This window comes from Schistocerca americana, chromosome 3 (assembly GCF_021461395.2).
Source record: "Schistocerca americana isolate TAMUIC-IGC-003095 chromosome 3, iqSchAmer2.1, whole genome shotgun sequence".
In the NCBI taxonomy this organism is placed as follows: Eukaryota; Metazoa; Arthropoda; class Insecta; order Orthoptera; family Acrididae; genus Schistocerca; species Schistocerca americana.
Window position 1 is genome coordinate 411,320,686 of NC_060121.1, and position 20,396 is coordinate 411,341,081.

Sequence of the window (20,396 nt, forward strand, 5' to 3'; positions counted from 1 at the left end):
TTTAAGCTTTCAGGACACACACAGTATTGTGCAGTTCAGTTTGATTTTAATTGTGCAGAATATCAATCGCTTGATTGATTTTTGACACTTGGGCGTTGGTTAGGTAATTTATACTTTTTTGGAGGTGAGGTATTGTGTATTTCCGTTATGAGTGTAGTTCTGTCAGCTTTGTAATATTATAGATTTCAGTAGTAGTTGTTAGACCTTATGCGTTATTATGTAAAACTTTGGATAAAAAATCATCAGTTCTAAGTTTTCTATATTTTATTCAAAAATTTGTAAATTTTATAAACTAATATGATCATGTTGCCAATGAATAAACAAAATACTAATTTAAATAGAAACATTAGAAAATATAATTTTGTAGTTATAAATAATTATACTATGAACTTAATTTGATTTTATATGACAGTGATAACAGCTTGTAAAATTCAGAAAGTCCATTATGGTTTTGTGTCAGTTACATTCGTTTTGGTGACAACTGTAACAAATGCATGTTTTGTAGGGAAGTTGTGTGTGAGAGCTCAGGGAACAAATAGTTACTTGAGAGAGCTTATGCAGAGGAAAGTTGGTGTGGAAAATGGTCACCAGTGTATTGTGTCACACACACGATGTTAAAGTTTGGCAAATAAAATAAGTTTATTGTGAAAAATGCATTTGAAGAAAGTGATTTTTCGATAAATCAATGAGCTCTCACACATTGTTACTGTCTTGGTTTGTCAGGCTGCTTGAATGCTTGTGATCAGTCAGATACCAAGCATGCAGCAACATCTTTCATGTTCAAAATATTTTGCTAGATGTTGAAAACTGATTCAGGACTGATTTTCATTTTTTACACTTTTGCCTCATTTGTGATATGCTGGTCTTTGAGCTTGTCTTGTGATTCCTAGATCTTCACAGAGAGATTATCTGCCACTTTGTTGTTTGTCATTCAGATTTGTTTGGCTTCACTGGAAGTATCTGCACCTCAAATCATTGTTTTTTATGATGTGGATTTGTTTCTGTGTGCCCAGCATGGATTCTTGTTGTAGTGTTCCTCTTCCAATGCAGAAAATGATTTACCACATGATACAGCCCTTTATCAATGGGCTGCATCGTTTTGTGTTAGCTCCTTTAGCATTTCAAGTGTACCAGGACTGCAACAAGTGGCTATAAACAAACATAATATCAATTTTGTAACCTAATTTTTTCAAGGTGATAATTAAGACTTTGACTGCACCTCACCATCCATTTGGTGATAAATGGGATGAACTTAGTCTAATGGACATTCTGTCAACAGAAAACAATCTGAATAATGTGATTAGGTTTCCAATTCCTGGAATATCACACCAAGACTATGTTGTGTGAATATGTAAACTCTGAAAATACTGCAATCTTCTTATTTAACTCAGAAAATTTGTTAGTGCAGATAAAATTGTAGAGATGCCTGTTACTCATTATGAAGTTGTCAGAAATGTTACTGATATGCTCTTTCTACGGGGTCAATCAATAAACTATTCTCCCAACCAATTTCACTTTAGATTTTGCATTTATTGTCACACCCTTCAGTGCAAACCACGGAACATGCAAGTGTAATAATGAGAGAATATTTGCACTCGTAATATTTGGTATATAACTTAATAATTACTTAATAAACAATAAGAATATATGATTACTCCTTTAAACAAACATATATTTAAGACCATAAATGATAAGAGTCAACTGTTAATAAAGTCCCGTAGAACTAGAGCCAGGATCACCTTTTCAGTCCCTGAATGAAGTTGGTAGGTGACATATGGGACAATCAGACGTTCAGTAAGCGTTACTCTGTTAGGGACGATCAATCATTAATAATTATAACTACAGATTAAATAAAATTAATCTAAAGCAATTAACATCAGTAGTAAATAATTAAGTCACATCTCAGCAAATGCATCAAAACCAAGTCTTTCAGTTCTATAACAATGTTGTATTGTCAAATATGCCAGATTACTGACACACTTCTGCAGTTTCTCCAAACCTAGAACTATCTTAATAGTGTGCAATGCTTAGGTAATCCAGAACTACTCTAATTCGCCTTTCTTGGGCATAACAATGGAGTAAATAATTAACCTCTTACTTCATTCTCCTGGAACATTGAGCGGCAATAGTGGCTCGGGAAAGAGGATGGCTCCACCAGGAGGAGAAAACATTTACCCGAACTGGAAAGGGAACTCGTTTAACACAAGCCACTAAGTTGGACGAAGACCAGTTGGCGATTTTTAATTCTTACCCAAAGCTTGCTGGCCAGCAGACGAAAATTATAGAGGCAAAGGTAACTTTATTTGTGCTCACTAGAATTGATAACTTCTGCAAATGAGATTCAGGCAGAACTACTGCCGTAGTATCAATATGGGAATTTGGGACTGAGGAGAGCAAGTCAACAACGGTCTCTACCCAATAGACCCAACATTTCAGACAGACTGAGCAATTGACATTAGTCATGGTTAGGAGGATTACCAAATATAAACTCTAGCACTACCTTAAATATAACTAAATAGAGCACTTAAATGCCACGGGGACCAAACTCTTTAACACAAGAATATGTACACAGTAGTTATTAATAACTCCCACAACACTGGGAGATTGGCCCCGCCAGACGATGACCATTGCACTAACTAGATGAAAAATCTTACTTTCAGTGACGGCACCACCTTCTGGAGGTTATTGGCAGCCGCAGACATACTTCATAGCTTCCCCAGCCCATGAACAGAAACCAAACGTTGTCCACAGATTTATGGCCTCTTGCGTCCTCACGCCCCGGGTTTTTGGGCCCATCCAGACTTAGCATAGAGGGACCGAGCATCCCGCTGCAGAACGGTCGTCCAGGGCCAAACACTTATCCACCCTCGGCACGGTACACAGCACCTCCTCCCACCAGGCGCACCAGCAGTGCGCTCATGGAGGCTCCCTCTAGGAAAGCGCGGAAACTCCAAACAGAAGTAAATCAAGTGAAAAAAGGAACCATGGCAAACGACACGATTCAATTACCCTTATGTATCAGTTTGTGTCTGGCACTATTGATGGACAGACTATGACCATGAAGTCTATTATATTACTTTGTTAATATGTCACTGATGGCCATGTGAAAATATCATCCATATCAGTTTGATGATCTCAAAATCATGTGCCACATTGCCAATGCTTGTAGTTGGGTTGTCAAACCCATCAATCATACTTTCCTTGACAAATCAATTGCTTACAATCAGTGACAGATGCAGGATTTTTTCAAGGGAGTGGGGATTTGAGGAATAGGTAAAATGTAATAATCAGAACTAAAGTAATATATTCACAAACGTTTTGATGACTTTAATAGACAACAATGGTAAAATGGCACTTACAGAGAGAGCAACGAAGCTTTTTAAAGATTTCATGTAGTACTTCATCAGTTTTTATTTCAAACAATCGAAAATCGAGGATAGAATATAATGACGGTATTATGAAAAGGATGGATTGCTGCGCACCATATAGTGGAGATGTTGAGTTGCAGATAAGTACAAAAAAAGACTATTAAACAAGTAAGCTTTTTGCCAAAAGTCCTTCCTAATTAGACAATATGGGCGAGTGCGTTCGCTCCCAGACACACACACACACACACACACACACACACACACACACACACACACACACAAAATCATGATCACGATCACTGTCTCCGGCTCTCGAGGCCAGACAGCCATTTCTATATTTTATGAATATACATCAAGGCGAGTCCATTCAGTCTGTCTACACCCATTGCACTCCTTAAGTGATGTTTCATATATAGCAATGTTCAGAATAAACTTAGTGTAGTTACTGGCAATGTGCAGAAAAGTTTCATTGTCTTATGAGTGCAGGGGAAAATAATTAAGGTGGTCTTTCTGGTTAAGGGTATTTCTTTTCCACACCTTCAGTTCATTAAAGAAAGTCTCTAGTGATGTATTAACATCATTAGGCCCCTGATTTACCATAGCATCAACAGTAGGTTGTAAGTTTTCACCTGATGCTCACACTGTTTTTCAGTAGAATCCTGTTCATGAGTGGAAAAAAAAATGGAAAGCACTCTGCCTTGAAGCTAGGTCGCTGTGTTTGTCTCCCTGTCATTCTTTGAATTTCCAGCTTAATTACTGTAAGTTCAGCCTCACGTTCTTCCTCCTTGTACAATGGACAGAAATGTGATCGAAAATCTTCCATTTCCTTTTCTAGATTCTCATACAAATCAACACAAATTATAAGGTCCATCTGTTTTGGGTGTAATAAAATGGCTAAACAATGTGACAGGCTAAAAACATGAACATAAATTGCCATGTGTAGGACTCTTGGAATTTTACTGCACATTCACTTGACACACTGCTCATATTTGCTGCCCCATCAATACCCAATCCATGACCATTGTTCAGATTTAATCTCAGATCATGAATGTTTTAAAAGAAAACATCTGCCAAAGCTAATTCACAAAATTCATAAACAGGAACTAATCTGAAGAAATCTTCACAAATTATGAATATAGTTTTGTTTTTATCAACATATAAAGCATGAAGCGCCAACTGTTCTGTCCAACAAATATTAGCGATTTCATCTGCTAGCACACTGTTAATTTTCTCAGCAAATTGTTTGCAGACTAAACCACTGGCAGTGTCAATAATTGCATTCTGAATGCCTTTGCTGAGATATGTCACATTAGCACCTGCAGTATCTCGATGTTTTTTAGAATTGCATCTGCTGCCTCAATTTGGAATCTGAATCGTGCCCTGAAAATTTACCATCATTTACACTTGAAACTTCGCCTTCTGACAGCTGTCCATAATCTGTGTGTCCTCTCAGTGGTAATCCCTCTCATTCGCAAAACAAAACAGTATAAACAGTAGGGATAAACCTTGTATGTTTTCACTTATTCTCTTTTTTATTTTTTAACTGACAACCTCAACTGAACATATATGTGCCCTTCATTGAGTGGAATTCACACAGAGCTTGCAGAAAGTGCCCTCTTTTGATTCTGAATAACCGAACTCCATTGAAACTCAGACAGTTGTTGATGTTGAAATTTCTTTTCACATAAGGAAATTTTGTAATTTGTTGGTGGAACACAAGTTTTTGCAGTAAAGTTATTTCCTGATCCTCGTGTCGGCAGTTCTGTAAAGAAAATGGGCCTATGTCATACTGGTTGTAGTTTTGTCTAGTGTTTGCATGAGAATTCTGAGTATTAATGTTGGTGAAGCCGGCTTCCATCTAGTTATGTTGTTCCTGAATGCTGTGCATGTCTTCATTGGGTTTTGAAGTGATGTTCACTACAACTGTAATTTATGTTGGATTTAAACGCTATATTTTGCTCAGAAAAAAAGTTGCTAGTCTTTTCTTCTCCATTATTAAGCACCTAACAATGTAACTGAACTAAACACAACACACTAATCAACAATGCACCATAACCTGTAGCAAATCATTTGACTACAGCATGCTAATGGGTACCAGCATAGATCATCTGGTGATATATGCAAAGCTAGCAGATTCTGGCAATTATATTAATTCATAGTGAGACTGTTCACTCATGCGACTAAATAATATGAAATGCACACGTTCAAAACTGTAGTAAAAAGATCAGTGTGGTATTAGTAGTCGAGGCCTCAAGGTTGCTAAATTCACGGCTCTTTACAATAAAATTTTCTGCAATTTTCTACACCACAGAAGTCATAATAAGATTAAAAATCCAGATCATAGTTCACATGACAGCCATAAAGAAAAATGGCATTGAAGAGTGTGCAAGAAATAGATGGTAACTGTAGCAAATTCATCTGACTCTAGAGTACACTCAGTATTTTCAGTAAGTGTTTAAACTGTGATCCTTAATTAGTGAAACTTAGGTTACCCTTCAACTAAAAATATTTCCTAAAGGCATGGATATGAATATCTATTTTGTCAGTTTATGTGGTCTGAGGACAAAACAATTTGGCTCGTCATTGCTTTTAAAATATAATGTGCAAAATGGCATTGGTTATTTTTAAATTAATGTGTTAAATATTCAATCTTGCTGCTGTTCCTGACATCATTAGTGCAATGCAATCATCTGGAAAGTTTACTGTCATGCATCTTGCCTACAAAGTTCACACCAAAAATCATGCTCTTTAGAGGTGTTGCTAATTTCACAAACAACTTTTTATTCCTTCACTATACATCTGCATCTACATCTAAATTTACATTATAGTTTGCAAACCACTGTGAAGTGCATGGTAGTATGTCTGTTTGCACCAGTTATTAGGTCTTCTTTTCCCCATTACATTCGCATATGGAGTGTGGAAACAATGACTGCTCAAATGCCTCTGTATGCAATGAATTTAATCAAATCTTGTCCGTACAATCTCAGTGGGAGCAAAACATAGGAAGTTGCAGTATATTCCTTGATTCATAACATAAAGCCAGTCGTTGAAAGTTTGTAAGTAGGCTTTCCTGATTGTTTACTTCAGTCTTCAAGAATCTGCCCTTTTATTTTCTTCAACATCTCTGCATATGTTCAACATCACCTGTTAGTCCTATTTGGCACGAGCCCCACACACTTCAGTAATAGTCTAGGATTGGTCACACAAGTGATTCGTAAGAAATTGCCCTTTTAGACTGAATGCATTTCCCTAGCATTCAATCAATAAACTGAAGTCTGTCACCTGTTTTACCTATGACTTAGCCTATGTGATCATTCCATTTCATATCCCTACAAAGTGTTACATCCAGGTACTTAAATGAGTTCACAGATTCCAGCTGTGAATCAGTGATATTACAGTTACAGGATACTGCATGGTCCGTGTATGTTAGACATCATTGTGCAATAATCGCTTACAGATGGTTGGTGGCAGCACTAACAGTGGAGAGTATATATTATAAAGTGCGTTGTGAGGATGCGGAAAAATAGTGAAGTCGTCATCAAAATGCGAAAAGGAGTGACTTACCTGATGCCCAAAAGGGTATGATCATTGGCTTCTGGGCCAGTGGTGAAAGCAATTAAGAAATGGCTAAGCTTGTAAACTATTAGTGTGCCACTGTGGTTAAAGTATACCACTCGGGGCACTATCCAAATGCAATACTGAGCCAACTGTGCTGCACCATAGACCATAGATGACGGGTGAACAACAGCTGCGGAGTGGTGTATGGGTGAATAGATACTGTTCAGCAACTGACTGCCCAGATGAACCATGGTGGGGCTACCAACAATGTCTCCTCAGCGACCATTCAGCAAATATTGCTACGTATGGGCCTCCACAGCAGGCTAATATTGCAACTAGGTGTCCACTGAGTGGTAACAGATAGCCTTTTCAGATGAATCATGTTTTATGCTTCATAGCATATAAGGCCGTTAGTGTGTATGACATGAAACCTCTGAAAGCAAGCAGCCTGCAACAATCTTTGGAAGGTCCAAGCTAGAGGAGAGAGCGTTATGGTCTGGGAAATGTTTTTGTGACATTCCGTGGGTGATCTCGTCATTCTGGAAGGCCCAGTGGATCATCACAAGTATGCACCTATCCTTGGAGACCGTGTCCATCCCACCCCTGCATACAGTTTCTTTACTTCAGCACAATGGCATCTATCAGCAGGACAATGCAACATGTCACACAGTTTGCAGTGTATGTGCATGGTTCGAAGAGTACCAGGATGAGTTAACCATACTCCCTTGGCCACAAAACTTACCAGGTTTAAACCCAGTCAAGAATATGTGGGACCACCTCGATCGGGCTGTTTGTGCCATGGATCTTCAGCTGAAAAACCTAGTGCAGCTGGCTACAGCACTGGAGTTGCCCTGATTGTGCATCCCTTTTGGTACCTTCCATAACTTCATTGACTCTCTTTCTGCGTGTCCGCACTACAAAAGGTGGTTATTCAGACTTTTGACAGATGGTCACGTTAATGTGACTAGACTATCTATGTTTCCTTGTTTCATGAAGTGGAAAATTTTGCATTTTTGAACACTTGCTTCAAGTTTCCATTTTCTGCACTACTCTGAAATCTTATCGAGATGTGACTATTTGTCCATTTCTTCAGTCTGTACTTCATCACAGATAACTGGATCAGCTGCAAGAAGTCTCAGATTACTACTATATTATCTGCAAGATTCATTGTTATACAACATGAAAACAAGGATCCCAACACACTTCCCTGGGGCACACGCTTGAAGTTATTTCTACTCTGTGTGTGTCTCTTTTTCCGAGATCACTTCCTACATTCTTGCCATCAAAAAATCCTCAATTCAGGAATTTCACTTGCTACTACATGTGATTGTACTTTTGACAATAAGCATAGATATGGTACTGAGCCAACTGCCTTGCCACAGTGGTAACACCAGTTCCCATCAGCTCGCTGAAGTTAAGCATTGTCGGGCATGGCTAGCACTTGGATGAGTCACCGTCTGGGTCTGCTGAGTGCTGATGGCAAGCAGCGTGCACTCAGCTATTGTGAGGCCAATTGAGGAGTAGTGGCACTGGTCACAAAAATTGTCAGTGACCTGGAGAGCACTGCACTGACCACATTCTCCTCCATTTCCACATCCAGTGACACCTAAGGACTGAGGATGAAACGGCGGATGGTCAATACCATTGAGCCTTCAGGGCCTGTTAAGATGGTGTTTGTTTGTTTGTTTGTGTTATTGAATACTGCAATATGCAGTGCAGTAGTAAAGTCTGTCACAATTGAACTTCACATCATCTTTTATGTTTCTAATTCGTCAGTTTTGATTTACATCAATTTCAACACTGCATTTTGCTTTATCTCATGAAACTACCAAAAAGTAAAAAAGTTGTAATATTTGTAATATTGTATCAAAGGATTTGCATATATTTTTGTAAGATTAATAGAAAAGTCAAAAATTGTTATATTGTTAAAAAGTGAAATTATGTACTTTCAAAATTTAAATAAAAATATGTGGAAGTATTCATACTATGATGAACACAGATTGTTATATTTCACTGTATGACCTTTAGGAAAAAGGCACACAGGCTACAAAATTAAACTTCCTTTAAATATGAAGGAATTAAATGCATGACAATGACAGTGCTGTACTAGACATGATGTTATTGATGATAGTATCAGTTGCCTCCTTCAGACAATGGATTTGGCTTACTTAGCCAGCTACAAGGGAACCCACTGTGTAATGTGAACTAACTTATGGCTGGAGAATGCATTAAATGGTGAGGAAAGAGCTTTCCGTCAGCAACCAAGCATGTTAGGTAAAAGAATTGTGTAGGTGTTGGTGATGTAAACGGAGAAAGTTTTGTGACATGCAGCTTATCAAATATTCCTTATATGTGATAATCAGTTAATAGATTTCATTCTGATGTCTTGAATTGTAGCATTTTCTATGAGAGAAGATAGGAACTAATTATCTATTAATTACTGAAAATAAAAAGTAGTAATGTTGAATCTTGTAAATAAATGTAGGAAAAGTATTCATTTGTAGAAGTTTTACGTTTCAGGCATAAATTCACTGCTTTGAAGGGGAAAAACATGTTTTCTCATTTTAGTTCTTCACGAACATTACGTATTGTATTTTCTTCTTTGTTTTTTTGTTCTTCCTCCCTCCTTCAGCAGAGGGGGTAACATGGCAATGTGGAAGACTTCCTATGAGCTGTGTATTTGCAGCCACTGCATATATTAGTGCTGCCTGATATGCATTGTACACCATGATGCAGCGGCTATAGCTAATTGCAGGTGATAGGTTTGATTCCTGGGTTTTTCTGGAGATTACTATTTTATGTAATATTGTAATCTATTTGAAATTTTGTGTTTATGTAAACAGGAGCGCTGAGGCAAACTATACTTTAAGTTGTGCTTAATAAATGTACTTTCAGTCTGAAGTGTTTGATCTTGTTCATGACCCTGCTCTCATAACTGTATTGGAATCCAGGTTCTATGTGGCAATAGAATAGTTATGAAACAAAAAACTCGACCGACACTGATGTTTCACTGAGGTTTTTATAGATATTGTTTAAGTGATTGGTGGTCTACCTGATTAAATCACCTCATACTAGTGAGGCAAATGACAATTTGCATAATTATGTGAAAGTCTTTGAGTGTTCCTACATTTTCATAAATTACCCTGGATACTGAAAAACTTCAAAGACAGTGCCTGAAAGGCAACAGTGAAATGTGCCTCATCAGACTTGGGAAAGTGCTGTATTTCTAAGGATATTATTCTCAGCAGAACATAGACTTGCAGCTTACAGCGGTTCAGATTCCTTGCTGAGACTCAGTATCGAAATGGTGTCACAGATAGTGAGGCTGGCAAGCAGCCCCTGTTCCTTGTAGCTCCACAGACTGTGGAAGTGTAGAGTGCTGTGGGCGTGTGATCTAGTGTTCTGTGCTTTGAAAGTGCACATATTTTCATGTCCTGCTAGTTGGCAGTTTCCACCAAGTTTTCAGGCCATGCCATTCGACAGAGTGCTCAACTGTTGCTTGTTTATGGTTTTATCTCTTTTGGCATTCAATCTGGATTTTGTATACTTAAGATGATCTTGCCCTGTTTTGGACCCTGTTTGTAGTCAGCCATTTGCTACATGAACTTAGTCATTACTGACCACTCAGAACTGCCATTTGTTCCTCTTCTATCTGCGCCACCAAATGCCAAGTGATCCTGAACGTTTCACTACCTATGCCCAATGGGATAGTAAACGTAGTCTTTGAGTGTGTGTGTGTGTGTGTGTGTGTGTGTGTGTGTGTGTGTGTGTTAATAATGATTGAAAATAACAAACCTTGAAACATATTTTTTTTACATTCAGTCTTATAAGAAGGAAATTTCAATTCTTAAATCTCTGTGTATAAGCATTGAGTATCATAAATACATAAAATAGCAGTTTCAGTCCTAGTTTTTACTGTTTACTGAATACGTCATGCTGTACTGGCTGCTTCTTAATCTCCCTCCTCCCACCACCTAACTGTGTACATCCTTCTAAGGGATGAAATCTACTCATATACTATCAGTATTTACTATGCTAATAAATTTATACATTATTACAGGTTCAGAGACATGGTGGAATCAGTAATAAGGAAGAACAGAGACAAATTTCACAAGTAAGTACATTTTCTTTTTTGTGAGGCAGGAGATGGTATTTTCATGTGTAATAAAAATGATGTTTTGAATTTATTATTATCAGAAAAAATTACAAAAGCTCTTATCATTTTCTGTGAGGTGTGAAATCAATTCTCAGGTATGCTCCCAGGTGTGAATGTGTTACTGATACATTATTTTGTATTGTACCTCATTGCTGTCAAGTGCTACTGTAATGTGAAAAGGTACAAAATGCTGAAGTACTATAGCCAGGAACTCCTCAGCATTTTATATTCAGTCTGCTGTAAGTCTTTTAGAAGTGGTCTCTTGTATACTGATTTAACACGGAAGACACCATTTATTTATCATTCATCATTAGAGGCAGAACGTGTAGGACTAGCACTCAAATGTGCAAGCTGTAACATACCTGTTGTCACACATTTACAATTATGATGGGATTCTATCATATGTTGACAGATGTAACATTATTTTGAGTGGAATTAACTGTGAATATGCTGCCTAATATATTGCTCAAGACTTGTTTAGTGCTATCATAGAACACATTGACCAAGAAATGTATATCATAAATTTCTTGAAATACAGTTGGTCACCAATCTGTGAGGGCATACACTATATCAAACCAAGTAGTGATAAATGTAAAATATATTCTTCTCTAGTGCAAGGATGTTAATCAAAATTACAATCTGCTAAGTCCAAATTACTATAATTTCTTACAGTACGCTACCACAATATAATTTAAAGGAACTGATGATCATCAATTTTGAATCATATAAGATTGTAGCTTGTAAGAAAAGAGAAATTAATGATCAGAAAATATTATTATTGAGACTTGAACAGTGCTACCTTCTTTAAACATTGTTCCATTACACAATCTACTCACACATGGTGATAATTGGCTCACAATTATTGATCCAAGAATTGTACAGATGTTTAAATTGAGCCAAGGTCTTCAAAAATTATGGGATGTTGGATATACGTAGTGACTTCAGTATATTCACAAAGCCTAACTGCATCTCGGGCAGCATCTTTTGTATCTGCATTTGTGAATTCTCATATTGGAATGGTGCTTCATTTGTGCCCTCTGTTCTCTTGCTATACCCTGCCAGCGTCCATAACTTAGGGATCTTCCTTAACTATCATTCTTTAGCCTCCTATCGTATTTTCATGATTACATCTTGTGGTTAAGTGGTGTTGGTATTGTCTTTGTCATTGTTATTGTTGTGGTCTTCAGTTGGAAGACTGGTTTGATGCAGCTCTCCTTGCTAGTCTAACCTGTGCAACACTCTTCAACTCCAAGTAACTACTGCGAGCTCCACCCAGTACAATGTGCTTACTACGTATTCAAGCCTTGGTCTCCCTCTGCAATTTTTATCACTCACTCTTCTCTCCATTACCAAATGGGTGATTCTGTGAGCACAACTTACTTCTAAAGCTTCTATTCTCTTCTTGTCTGAAATGCTTATCGTCCTCGTTTCACTTCCATACAAGGATACACTTCAGACAAATACTATCAGAAAAGATTTCCTAACACTTAAATTGGTATTAAATGTTAACAGATTCCTCTTTTTCAGAAATTATTTCCTTGCAATCGAATTAAACCTAAAACATTGATAACTTGTGTGTATGCCTTGTGTTACAAGGTCCAAACTTAGTGCAGAACTTTAAGTCTTCCAATGCATGTAAAGGAACCAGATTACATAAGACAGAGTTTTGCATGAATTGGAGCAGAGAAAGTAATGGAAATACTGCAAGGAAGCATCTGCAATCGGTACAGGGTGTAGACAAGTGTATCCACACCAAGCAAGATTTTGGCTAAATTTGTCCTTCAGTATAAAAACCCCTTGCTTTTGCACTTACGTGAATGTTAACAGCATAAAATTAACAGTTAAATCATTTGGTTTCCAGTCTTCATACTATGAAACTGCTATGATTCTGAGAGATAAGGTGAAGATGAATTTTCAATATAATTAGTTTTTGCATAACATTTACAATTTTTTATGTTTCATTACCCTCATAGGAAAGTTTAAATTAATAATGCTCACGTATTGGCTGATGAAAACAGTGGTGTAAGAAAATGAGAGGATATTGAAAATTTCGTATGGAATGCTTACATGGTTTTGTAGGTCAAATTGAAATTTTTTACCAGTTTGATAGATCACAGTTGTCATATCATATCATTCATTTTAACTTCCCCAAAACCACTGTGATTTGTTGTAAACAGTCATTGTTTACACTTTGTGTAAGTACATCTCAATCTCTTCAGCAGAGTATTATGATGACGATGAGCTGTGTCACTGAAATATTCTGCAAGTGACATTTTCACACCCAGTTGCTTGTTTCAGAACTTGTTTCATACCAGCTTATTAGAAAAATATTTTTTTGCTTCTGCTTTGTGTTGCTTATGTATGTCTACGTGAATAGTGTGGAGTGCTTTAGTGAGACATATCAAACATTGATTCTATTACACATGTTATCACTGCCCAGTTATAGGTCACAGTTTTATAGCTTGAGTTTAAAGTTGAGTGCCCCACATTGTGGTTTGTGGTCAGTTAAACATAGACAGACAGACAGACTGTGTGTGTGTGTGTGTGTGTGTGTGTGTGTGTGTGTGTGTGTGTGTGTGTGTCTAGACCCTCAACAATTTTTGCTTGTATTTGATACAGACACTGGCATTCAAAAACATGGGAATTCAAAGACTGTATCAAAATCTTTAGCTCCTCAGACTAACCTGGATATAAAGGAAGCAGCAAGCAAGGGACTTAAGTTCATGTAGAAGATTTAATGAAATATTATTTACTTTCTAAAACATGAATACAAATTACATTTTATGTTTGCTTGCTGTAATGTTCCTCTATCATGCTTTTAATGGATGATGAACACAATTTACGTTGTAATAGCAAAAAATATTTTTTTACAATTTAACAATTTTCACATTTTTGTTCTTTACTTGTACTATGAAACTTTGCTTCTTGTCAAATTTCATGATTATACGTCTACAGGATGTTTCGTATAGGTTTTGGTGAGGGAGTTTGCAAGTATAAAAATACGTGACCCAGGTGTCCGAATCTTTGGATCGCATTGACTTAGAAGCTCAAATTTTTTACATTGGCAAGAGACCATAGACCTTAGTATGTGAAATAAACTTGAACTTCGTGTCTACCCGTTCCTGAGAAAAAGGGCTCTAAATATTCAGATGGATGGATGGACAGACAGACAGACAGAGCTATCCTATAAACATTCTGTTTCTACATATTGAGGCACTGAACCCAAAAATTAATTTTTATGTCATGTTATGTGCTTATACACTGTTGTGTGTCTTCCTCGTCTCCTTTTATTTCTTATTACTATGGGTAATCATTTAGGGAAGGCATCAGTCACGTTAACTAAGGGAGGAGGGAGTAGCTTTCAATCAGCTCACATGTGCATTTACTGAAAGAAGTGCACTGTAGTCCTAATTTATTTCAAGAATATGTCTGCAATAAAGTATGTCAGTTTTTGCTTAAATGGTGAGGATCCTTTAAATGAGAGAACATAAAAGTCTAAATACACTGCTCATATTGTTGGTGAAGTTCATACACCCCAAAAAAGTTCTACTCTTATTTACGTCGCTATTCACAGTTTTTCACATTCATTCCCAAACAAGCCACTGCTTTACTTTCAAAGGGGACCCACATTGGTCATTTTTGACACAGTCAAAACTTCTCTTGTTGGCAGAAGGGCAAAAATAAAAGGGAACATCATTTGTCTTAAGTGTCAACACTCAATAGTTTCTGAGAAAATAACAAAGTTTTGATGCTGCTGGGTCACTTTGTATGTGTACTGTTATACCAAGCAAGTTTGTAGCCTTTGTGCTCAATGTTCAAATCCATTCTTATTTAATTATTTTTTTCTTTTGTTGGCATGGCAGAATGTGACACCAGTGATATTGGTATGGTGTGACATGTGACACCAAGAAATGCAATGGGATTATTTACAGAAGAAATAAACATTTAAAATGTTATTAAAATTATGTTTTATCGTCACAAATCTTGTATAACCTTATGTAACTAACATTAATTGAAAATGAAAAACACACACATTCCAGTATATCAATTTGTGTGTGTGTGTGTGTGTGTGTGTGTGTGTGTGTGTGTGTGTGTGTGTGAGAGAGAGAGAGAGAGAGAGAGAGAGAGAGAGAGAGAGAGTGTATTGCCCGTGGTAACATCTATCATAAAAACATTCAGAGCATTAAAAATCAAACCACCATGAGCAAGATGAAAGTCATTAGAAAAAGCAACTTCATTGACATTGTTAAATATCTTGCAGTCTGACAATAATTTCGTAGCAGAGTAAATGTGTCAAACCATTTACTTGACAGATGGAGCTGCAATTGATTATGGTTCTAGGGGCATATTTTATTAATTTCTGTTGGTTGTGCAATGAGAACAAGGCATTCTTCACCTGTCAGTAACACTATATGGTATAGGCCTGACAGAATGGCATACACTTTGGTGGAACTACTTTTAATGAACATGTTGATATTCCACTTTCATCGAGAATCAGACCTTTGTAAGGAGATATAGTGTTGCACACCCCACGAGTCTGTAATTTATAGTAATGGCTCCATTTTTATGTAAGGTCACAAAATGTGTCAAAGAGCTGACAATGGATTTCTTCTTCCATTGGCCGTCAATTATTTCTGTAGCTTTCTCAGCCGAGAACAATAACATTTGCATACTAGAGATGTGATACATTTTGCTTGATCTGTACTTGTAACAAAATCAGGTTGAATTCAGAAATTATAGCGGAAATTTGAAGTTGAAAGTATCTTGCTGTTTGCAATAATTTTTCAAGCATACACTTGTCTTTGGTGCTGATATATTTGATGACATTTGAATTGCAACGAGTGTTTGAGACTCTGAATTCAAAACTTTGACTGCAATGAAGCTGCTGCAGCTGTTGCCCACAGCCACAAACTCATGTTGTAACCATATGCCCAATGTTTTGTAAAATGATCAAGTGCCTAAGAATAAATCATTTTATATTTATCTTGAGTCTATCCTCCACTTGTCGCTTGGATCCTCCTGTGTGATGGTTATTTGTACTTTTGATCTTGTACACTTGATAAGTATTAACACTTTCTGAACAACTGTTACAAACAGTTTTTGTTTGTCTCCAAGAAGTCAGTGGCAAATTTAGTCCTCCAGTCCAGTGAGACATAAATCATCCAATGGAATGGCATCATAATGGGTATGCAACAGCCACAACATCTGGAAAACTCACAAAAGATACTTTTCATCAAACTTTCAACAAAGTTTTGTGAGCTTATGTAAAAATGGAGCTGTTTCTGTACATTCTTGGCTCATGGGATGGACAAAGCTATAGCTCCTTATGTGATGGCCTGGTCAGCAATAAAATCAGAATAGCGATGTCTTAATTTAAAGTAATTACGCCAAAGTGTACGCTGTTCTTTCATCCCTGTGATGTATACTTTTACCGATAGCTGAAGAATCGCAGAAGTGCCTTATTCTCCTTACATAGCAAACAAATGTAAATCACATGTAGAAGCAATGCAGTTAATAAAATAAACACCTAGATCTGTTACCAACTGTAGGATCCAGCTGTTGAGAAACTACTTTGATATGCTTATTTGCCATGAAATTGTCGCCTGATTGATAGGCATTTAGCATTTGAAACTATAGTATGTGACTGTGACGTATTCTTTTCCAAATTGGTTGTGGTGCTTTCAGTTTCTATAGATGTTTTTTAAGATAGTGGATATCACCATGCAGAATTTGAAATAATAGAGTTTATATGTTTTTCATACAGGGTTATATAAGATATATGATGATAAAATCAAATTTTGATAAGATTTGAAATGCTTTCTTTTTTCTCAATAATTCTATTGTATTTCTTGATGTCTCAAAAATGTTGCTGTCATTGGTGTAACTTACAGGGTAAGACAGAATGCAGGGTTGGATTTAACATGTAAATAGCTTGGTTAGTTGTGAACAAGTTTTATTGATATTCCATTCAGTCAATGTTTAACATGTGGAGATTGTGTATGGATGACAACTTCCTTCAAATGACCTCCATTTGCAGCTTCACAAAGTTGTGCTCTTTCGATTGCATTATTCACTACAGTGATTAAGATCTGAGGGATTAATGCTTGAATTTTGCATGGATATTCCCCTTGAGCCACTGAAGTGTAAGCAGTTTGTTCATGTACACACATTCATTAAGATATCCCCAGGGCCATAAGGTCAGGGGATCATGGCAGCTAGTTGACATGGGAATTTCTTGAAATAATCTGTTCACTGAACAGTTGCCTCAGAAGGTTCATTGTGGCTCTGGCCTATGGTAGGTTGCCCCATCCTGCTGAAACCACATTTCAGGATGATTTTCTACTGCAGGGCATCAAAATTTATCAATCACATCCCGATGTATCTCACCAATAATTGACAAACTGTCACTATTATCAGTTTTGAAGAAGGAAGGCCTGATAACTTTGTGCAAGGCACCCCACACCAATCTGTACACATTATACGCTGCAGTTGGCACTGATGAATTATCTTTGGGTTTGCTTTACCCCAGAACCTACACTTCTATTTATTGATGAAGCAATTCGAATGGAAATGAGCTTCGTCTGCCATGGTAAGTTGACAAATAAATTCATTGGTTCCTCTGGGTAATTCTTGAGTGCAAATTGCAAAATTTCGGTGCAGTTTGTGGTGCACAGGCCTCAGTTCCTGCACTAACTGTATTTTGCATGGAAACATTGCTAAATCATGTTTTAAAATTCTCCTTAAGTTTTTTAGGGCATCCCTAATTCCCTAGAACGTCTCCTTATTGATGTTTCTGGTTCTTCACTAGGTAAGACAGAGTAATATGCAAGACAGAGATTTCTACTAAAACATCGTGCACAGATTAATACGAGTGAAAAGCTAAGTGCATTGTATGTAACAGAGGTGGGAGGGTGGTGGCGAATAGTAGAAGGGTTAGAGAATGAAAGATGTAGAAAAGTAAAATGGAGTGAAGAAAGAACTAGTTACTGGGAAGAAATGCTGATATGGAAGGAATTCATGTAAATTAAGGCCAGGTAGATGGCGAGAACCAAAGACATGTTGTAGCGCTAGTTTCCACCTGTGGAGTTCCGAGGAACTGGTATTTGGGGGAAGAATCCAGGTGGTGAAACAGGCACTGAGGTCATGGCTGTACCCTTCTTTCTTCCCCTTCAATTCTTCTGCCAGAAGAAGGAGCCACTGGCTCTGAAAGCTTGTACAAATTTAACCTTTTCTGTATGCATTCTCCTACTGCTGCTTGGTGAGTAGCTTTTTTTTTATCTATCCAGTTACATTATAGAATAATAAACCTGTTGTTCTGAAAATAAAATTCCACTATTTTTAGCCATTCTTCCTTGGTGTAATTTATCTGCACAATCTCCAAGGCATCAGTTATGATATGCACCTATAGCAGAAGCAACAGAACTGTTAGCAAACAAGATATATATGTGTCAAATCCTACTCTGCCTTCTGGCCCTCCCTTTACTTCCATGATGATAAAAGGAAAAAAAAGTAAGATTGGGTGTGAATATATAACGAAAAAATTCAAAACTGCGCTCTTGGCCACTATGCTGCTGAATTGCTTGCTTTAATGCTGTGGATGCCAACTGGTGAAGCAGCATCAAAATTTCCTCATTTTCTCAGAAACTATTGAGTGTTGGCACCTAAAACAAAATAAGTTTTCCCTTTATTTTCAACCTTCTTTTACCAAGTGAAGTTTTGACTCTGTGTGACAGCAACCTATGGTGGATTCACTTTGCCAGTGTTCCATTTTCAAAACAAGCAATATTACACTTGTCATTAGAATAGTCTGTCTCACCAATTAACATTTTGCTTAACAGTGGTAGGATTTGGCACGATTGCACATAGTACTGATATACATATAAATTATCAAATATATTTTCTGACAATTAAATTTCCACATGTGACATTCCTTTGTTAATATGCTTGTGCAATAACTTCACTATTCATAAATGAATCATTTATACATGGCCAGAGCATCAACTGCTACTGATTAAAATTGACACAGCCATACAGTTATATCAATCCCGTGAAACTCTTCTTTGCACTACAAAAACTGTTAACTCGCCCACCCCATTGTTGGGCAGCTCAACAGTGCTCTAAACTGAAACAAGGGTGTGTCAGTGCTAACCATCTCCCTTGAATGCTCAGGTGTACAAACCAAATAAGAGTAAAAAAATACACCATACTCTTATTCATATGTACTGGCATGGACTTGACTAATGTCTGAAGTAGTGCTGGATGGAATTGACACCATGAATCCTGCAGGACTGTCCATAAATCCATAAGAGTACACAGCGGAGGGAGATCTCTTCTGAACAGCACATTCCAAGGCATATGCTCAGTAACATTCATGTCTGTGGAGTTTGGTGGGCAGTGGAAGTGTTTAAATTCAGAAGTGTGTTCCTGGAGCCACTCTGTAGCAATTCTGGATATGTCGTGTTGCGTTGTCCAGCTGGAATTGCCCAAGTCCGTCGGAATGCACAATGGACATGAATGGTTGCAGGTGATCAGACAGGATGCTTATGTACATGTCACCTGTTAGTCACATCTAGATGTATCAGGGGTCCCATGTCACTCCAACTGCAGACACTCCACACCATTACAGAGCCTCCACCAGCTCAACAGTCCCCTGCTGACACGCAAGGTCCATGGACTCATGATGATATCTCCATACCTGTAAATGTCCATCTGCTCAATTCAATTTGAAATGAGACTCGTCTGACAAGGCAACATGCTTCCAGTCATCAACAGAACAGTGTCGGTGTTGACAAGCCCAGGCGAGACGTAAAGCTTTGTGTTGTGCAGTCATCAGGGTACACGAGTGGGCCTTTGGCTCCGAAAGCCTATATCGATGATGTTTTGTTGAATGGTTTACACACTGACATTTGTTGATGTCCCAGCATCGAAATCTGCAGCAATTTGCGAAAGGTTTGCACTTCTGTCATGCTGAGCAATTCTCTTCAGTCATCGTTGGTCCCGTTCGTGCAGTATCTTTTTACGGCCACAGCAATGTCTGAGATTTGAGATTTGAGATTTGATGTTTTACCAGATTCCTGATAGTCATGGCACACTCATGAAATGGGCATAAGGGAAAAATCCCCATTTCATCACTACCTCGGAGATGCTATGTCCCATCACTTGTGCCCAAACTATAACACCATGTTTAGACTCGCTTAAATCTTGACAACCTGCCATTGTAGCAGCAGTAACCGATCTAACAACATGTGTTGCCTTATATAGACGTTACTGACTGTAGTGCCATATTCTGTCTGTTCACATATCTCTGTATTTGA

The 20,396-nt window shown here is 37.5% G+C and overlaps 1 protein-coding gene across 2 annotated transcripts in view; it reads left to right on the plus strand.

The window, feature by feature from the left end:
• LOC124605750 (protein disulfide-isomerase TMX3) overlaps positions 1–20,396 on the plus strand; it is a 185,566-nt gene that overhangs the window by 126,105 nt on the left and 39,065 nt on the right. For both annotated transcript variants that reach the window (XM_047137631.1, XM_047137632.1), the window contains one exon: positions 10,987–11,040. In XM_047137631.1, coding sequence (XP_046993587.1) covers positions 10,987–11,040 — 54 coding nt within the window. The remainder of the gene's footprint in view (positions 1–10,986; positions 11,041–20,396) is intronic.